At 43.0% G+C, this 5,915-nt stretch overlaps 1 protein-coding gene across 1 annotated transcript; it reads left to right on the plus strand.

Moving 5' to 3' along the window:
* Positions 1-2,762: 2,762 nt before the first annotated feature.
* On the plus strand, positions 2,763-5,225 carry LOC121503246 (uncharacterized). The gene is made up of 4 exons (XM_041777476.2): positions 2,763-2,999; positions 3,099-3,372; positions 3,473-4,549; positions 4,621-5,225. Exons 1-4 carry the CDS (start codon positions 2,763-2,765, stop codon positions 5,223-5,225), a joined length of 2,193 nt encoding a protein of 730 aa, XP_041633410.2.
* The last annotated feature ends 690 nt before the right edge of the window (positions 5,226-5,915 follow it).

Genomic DNA, 5,915 nt, shown 5'->3' on the forward strand with positions numbered 1-5,915 from the left:
GAGAGCCTCATCCAGTTCGGCTTTGTCGTAGCTTTCTCCAGATGACTCAACCACAAAGAGCATCATATATTAAACAAAAGAGATTGTGCCTTAATTGGCATAGCGACATAAGTCCGCGCGACATATCTCCGCCGAACTAGAAACGACATATCTCGCTTTAAAGCGACATAACTCCGCGCGGAGATATGTCGTTTCTAGTTCGGCGGAGATATGTCGTTTTAAAGCGACATAACTCCGCGTGAAAATACAGTGACAAACTTAATTTTTGGCACAGTTGGCATGTCTGACTTTGGCACCCTTTTTCTCCATTAAACATAGCAATATTTACATTAAGGGGGTCTTCTCATTCAAAAGCCGTTTTTTGGACCCTTTTTAAAAAAATTCTTATTTGAAAACGCAAAGAATAATTGAAAACTTTTTTTATTTATTGTATTCAAAAATGTTCAAAGTAACTAAAAAAGTTGTTCTTGCCTCGATACGAGCGTTGTTCAAAGAGTAATGAGACTTCAAACTTGGTGGTCGAAAAAAAAGGTGTCGTCCTGGCGGCCACGATTCAGGGTCTCCAGAGCGTCCGAAATGAAAAATAAAAACGGGGTTATAATCAGAATTGATGTCATTTTCGGGTGACGGAACAGATTTTTTTTTTTAATTTTTTTAAACAAAATGGCGGCCATTCAAAAAAAAAATTTCGATTTCGGGCTTTTTTTTTGTAGTTTAGTGTAAAAAAAAAATAGAAAAAAAAATTTAAAAAAAATCTGTTCCGTCACCCGAGAATGGTGACAATTCTGCATCGATTCCACTTTGTTTCATGAAAATCGGTTCAGTTGAACTGGAGATATCATGGCCGCCAGTTCGAAAAACGTGGTTTCGAGATAAACGCGTTTGAAGTTTGAAAAAAGCTCATTTTGCGAAGAGCTTGCTTCACAAAAAAGGCTGTATCTTCTAAAGTATTCCGAATTTCTAAAAATCCTTTTGGGGACATATACACACCATCCCTAGCTATAAATAAATGCAAAAAAAAAATCGAAAAAAAAAAAGTTGCCCAATGAGAAGACCCCCTTAAACAATTTTTATTTAAATATATTGATCAATTTCCAACTAAATGAACTTAATTTTATCCTTGTATATCATTCCAATAATTTATAAAAATTAAAAAACTAAAAAAACTGTCACATTTCCCTGAACAAAATTATTCGCACACCGAACTAGTGATGCTGAAAACATCGATGCATCGAGCATCAAGGTTTTTTATAGCGATGTTATTTATGAGTCTATGGATAAATGGGCCTATGGATAACATCTTACAAATTTTTTGCCTATTTCATAATTTCAAATAAAATGAAAGAGTCCTATGCAAGCATCAATATTGACATCATTTTTAATTATGTCATTTCATATCTAAAAAATAAGAACAAAATATATAATTACTACGGTAGCTTGTTTGCAGTTTTTACTCACAAAAAAGATAATAGAAATAAGCCCTTTGTAATTTATTACAAAGTTCATCGGTGCATCGAACATCGATGTTATTTTTAGCGCTATTTTCTGATGTTTTTCGATGATTTTTTTGATACCGATGTTAAGTTATACATCGATGGTCTATTTTGAAAGCATCGACATCGATGTTTTTGTCGAACTTGCAACCGAACCAAAAATTTTTAAAAAATGGAACGGTTTTTAGTATAAATCATTTAGTAAAATGAGCTACTTTGGCTTAAAAAATAGACACTTCGACGACTTTAAGTTAAAATTTTATCGACAAACATATTCTAAATAAAGATAACAAAGCTTTCCAGAAGAAAAAAGTTAACAGGTCGATAAAATTTTTAGAAAATAATTCACTATTTGCCATGTGTGCCAATAATTTTGTTCAGGGAAATGTAGCGGTTTTTTTAAATTTTAAATTTTTATAAATTAATGGAATGATATACAAAAATAAAATTAAGTTCATTTAGTTGGAAATTGATCCAAATATTTAAATCAAATTTGATTCAAGTAAATATTTCTATGTTAAATGAAGAAAAAACGGTGGCAAAAATTAAGTTTGCCACTGTATGTCGTTAGTAGTTTGGCGGAGATATGTCGCTTACAAACGACATAACTCCGCGCAGAGATATGACGCTTTTTTTTTTGGCGGAGATATGTCGCATGAAAACGACATAACTCCGCTCGGAGATATGTCGCAGGAAAACGACATAACTCCGCTCGGAGATATGTCGCTTTTTTTCCGGCGGAGCTATGTCGTTTTAAAGCGACATAACTCCGCGCGGAGATATGTCGTTATAAAACGACATAGCTCCGCCGGAAAAAAAGCGACATAAGTCCGCCCGAAAAATGTACCGGGCGGAGATATGTCGTCGGACTTATGTCGCTATGCCGCCTTAATTGCTTTGCAAGGGGACATAATCTTCGTGAATGCACGAGCAGGCATAGTTGCTTCACATGCAGCGGACGGCATAATACGCTCTTGCACAAAGATAATCCGTCTAATGCTGTTAGCACAGCGCCGGCTCACCCTCCTGAGCAGCCAATCTCAAACACGTCAGTTCATTTCGCCTCCAACCAACAAGGAGTACTTCTAGGTACGGCCATAGTTCATGTGTGCCACCGAGGAGAGAATTTTCCAGCACGTGCCCTGATAGATTCAGGCTCCGAAGGCACTTTCATTTCTGAGAGGCTTGCCAACCGGATTAAACTTTTTTCAAGCCGTAACAACAAGAGTCACAGGGCTGAACCAAGCCAATTCCGGTGTCTCACAAAAAATGTGTCATTTCCAGATGGGCACTCCGGCCAAACCGATGCTCAAGATCGACACGACGGCGTTTGTGCTGCCGAACCTGGCCGGCAATCTTCCGACAAGCACAATTGATCGAAACATTCTTGATAGGCTGCCAAATATGCCATTGGCAGACCCGTCGTTTTTCCAGCCGTCTCAGATAGACCTTCTTCTAGGTGCGGATATTCTTCCGTCTGTCCTGCTATCAGGCTGGAGGCCAAACGTATGTGGGTCTTTATTAGCGTAAGAGACCATTTTCAGGTGGATTTTGACCGGCCCAGTGTCTTCAACCACTAGTAGGGTTTCGACTTTTACCACACAGATAGCCATAGAGTCCGAAGCAACCATGGAAACACTTCTCACAAAATTTTGGGAGGTGGAGGACCTTCCATGCAGACTGGTAAAGGAGACGGACAAGTTGTGTGAAGACTTTTTCGTCCGAACAACTACCAGATCCTGCGACGGGAAATATATAGTATCCCTGCCCTTCAATGATTCAGAGCACATTGACTTGGGGCATTCGAGGAGTTCCGCACTCGCACAATTTCTGAAGAATGAGACTCGCTTGAAGAAGGAGCCCGCTCTCAAAGACAAGTGTCTTTGACTCAGTGATCCAAGAATATATCGATCTTGGCCATATGAAGCCGGTGCCTCCGAATACCGACAAGATAAATTTCTATCTACCCCATCACGCAGTATTCAAGCCCGAAAGTGCGACCACGAAAGTTCGCGTAGTTTTCAACGCATCCAGTCCTTCTTCCAATGGGAACAGCCTTAATGACATTCTGTATCTCACTCTTCAAATCCTGAAGTGGCGGACGTTTAAATTCGTTTTCAATGCCGACATCACCAAGATGTATCGGCAAATTCTCCTAAACCAAGAGCACACTCCGTTTCAGAGAATTCTCTTTCGAAATGGCCAAGGGGATATATCCGACTTCGAGCTTCAGACGGTCACGTTTGCACTCCTTAAAGCACTTCCTAAAGAGCATCTACTTTCGACTGAGTTTCTTGATCTCGAAGAGGTCAGCACCACTACGACATTGGGAGTACGGTGGAACGCTACAACGGATGAGTTCTATTTTGTCCCAAGAGAGGTCACCATTCAGGCAAACTATTCGAAACGCGACGTCTTATCCCAAATCGCGAAATTGTTCGACCCAGCTGGGTGGCTCTCCCCATTTGTGGTTCAGGCCAAAATTCTGATGCAGGATATCTGGTTAGTTAGCGTCGGATGGGATGAGTTTCTTCCTGCAGACCTACTACATCGCTGGCATGATTTCCTTCGGAGCTACAGTTTCCTCCACCAAGTTCGCATCCCGCGCTGGGTACATTTTCAACCGGGTGTACAAGTCCAAATCCATGGTTTCTGCGATGCTTCCCAAAAGGCTTATGGCGCAGCGATTTACGTTCGCATCCAGCGTGATGGAATCATTTCATCAAATCTTCTAACGTCAAAGACCAAAGTCGCTCCGGTAAAAACCGTCTCGCTCCCGCGTCTAGAACTGTGTGAAGCCGTCCTTCTGGCAGACTTGTGGACTGCAATTCTGCCTCAGATTCCTTTCGGTCGTATAGAATCTTTTCTATGGACTGATTCCACTATTGTGCTGGCATGGTTGAACAAGCCACCATGTCAGTGGACGACCTTCGTCGCAAATAGAGTCACTAAAATCGCTCAAAATACTGATGCCAGCCAGTGGTCTCACGTGCGTTCCGAGCACAACCCAGCAGATCTAGCCAGTCGTGGAGTAGCGGCTGAAGAGCTGGCTACCAGTGAGCTGTGGTGGCATGGGCCTTCCTGGCTAACTCAGCCTCAAGACTCCTGGCTGCACCTTATGAATCAGTTTCCAACATCGACATCGAGAAGAGACCCATACGTTGCCATTTAGCATGTCCAGAGCAGGACATGCTTGAGCGGCTCTCCAAGCTCGACAAGGCACTACGAGTTTTTGCCTATGTCCAGCGCTTCATCCAGCGCTCGCAAAAACGACCTATTCCAGGCGAGCTGCAGCTATCCAATACAGAGATTTCCATAGCTGAGCGACTCCTAATTTTCATGACCCAACGCAGATACTTGCCTCTTGAATATGCCTGCCTGAGCCAAAAGCGGCCAATTCCAGCATCCAGTTCTATTAAGAACATGAATCCTTTCCTTGATCCTCACGGCCTCATCAGGGCGTGTGGTCGGGTGACGGCCTCTGAAGTCCTCCAATATGATGAACGGCATCCGATATTTCTTCCATACAACTGTCAGTTGGCGCGTCTCCTTGTATCCTTTACGCATCGCATATCCTTGCACGGCGGTAATCAGCTAATGGTACGCCTGATCCGCTCAAAATTCTGGATACCAAGGGTCAAGAACTTAGTCAAGTCAATTTTCTCCTGCAAAATATGTGTGATCCACAAAAAGAAGTTGCAGACTCAACTCATGGGCGAATTACCTAAATAAAGAACGTCTTTCTCGCGGCCTTTTACGTACACGGGTATGGATTATGCCGGACCGTTTGATATAAAGAACTACACCGGGAGAGCCTGCCTGATTACCAAGGGCTATGTGTTGGTGTTTGTATGTTTCTCCACAAAGGCCATCCATTTAGAGCCTACTTCTGACCTCACAACGGAGAAATTTCTCGCAGCATTCGCCCGATTCGTCTCGCGAAGAGGGTGCCCTCGACAAGTTCAGTCGGACAATGGGAAGACCTTTGTTGGTGCAGCCGCAGTGCTGTCGCGTGAATTTCTGCGAGCTGTCAAGGAGTCCGTGACGAATGCTTATAGTCACCAGGAACTCCTTTGGCAATTCATACCCCCAGGAGCACCGCACATGGGAGGATTGTGGGAAGCTGGAGTTAAAAGCTTCAAGACGCTGTTTTATAAATCCACTGCCACTCGAAAGTATACGTTCGAAGAACTTTCCACATTGCTGGCCAAGATTGAGGCCTGTCTAAATTCGCGTCCACTCGCCCCGATGTCCGAAGACCCCACAGACTTGCTAGCACTCACGCCAGGTCATTTTCTCGTAGGTGTTCCCCTTCTCGCCACCGTCGAACCCGAAATAAAGGGTGCGTCCACTTCAATTATCAACCGGTGGCAGCACCTTAAGGCTCTTCATCAGCAATTCCGCCTAACATGGAAGGAAGAG

Source organism: Drosophila kikkawai, chromosome 2L (assembly GCF_030179895.1).
Source record: "Drosophila kikkawai strain 14028-0561.14 chromosome 2L, DkikHiC1v2, whole genome shotgun sequence".
NCBI classification, from domain to species: Eukaryota; Metazoa; Arthropoda; class Insecta; order Diptera; family Drosophilidae; genus Drosophila; species Drosophila kikkawai.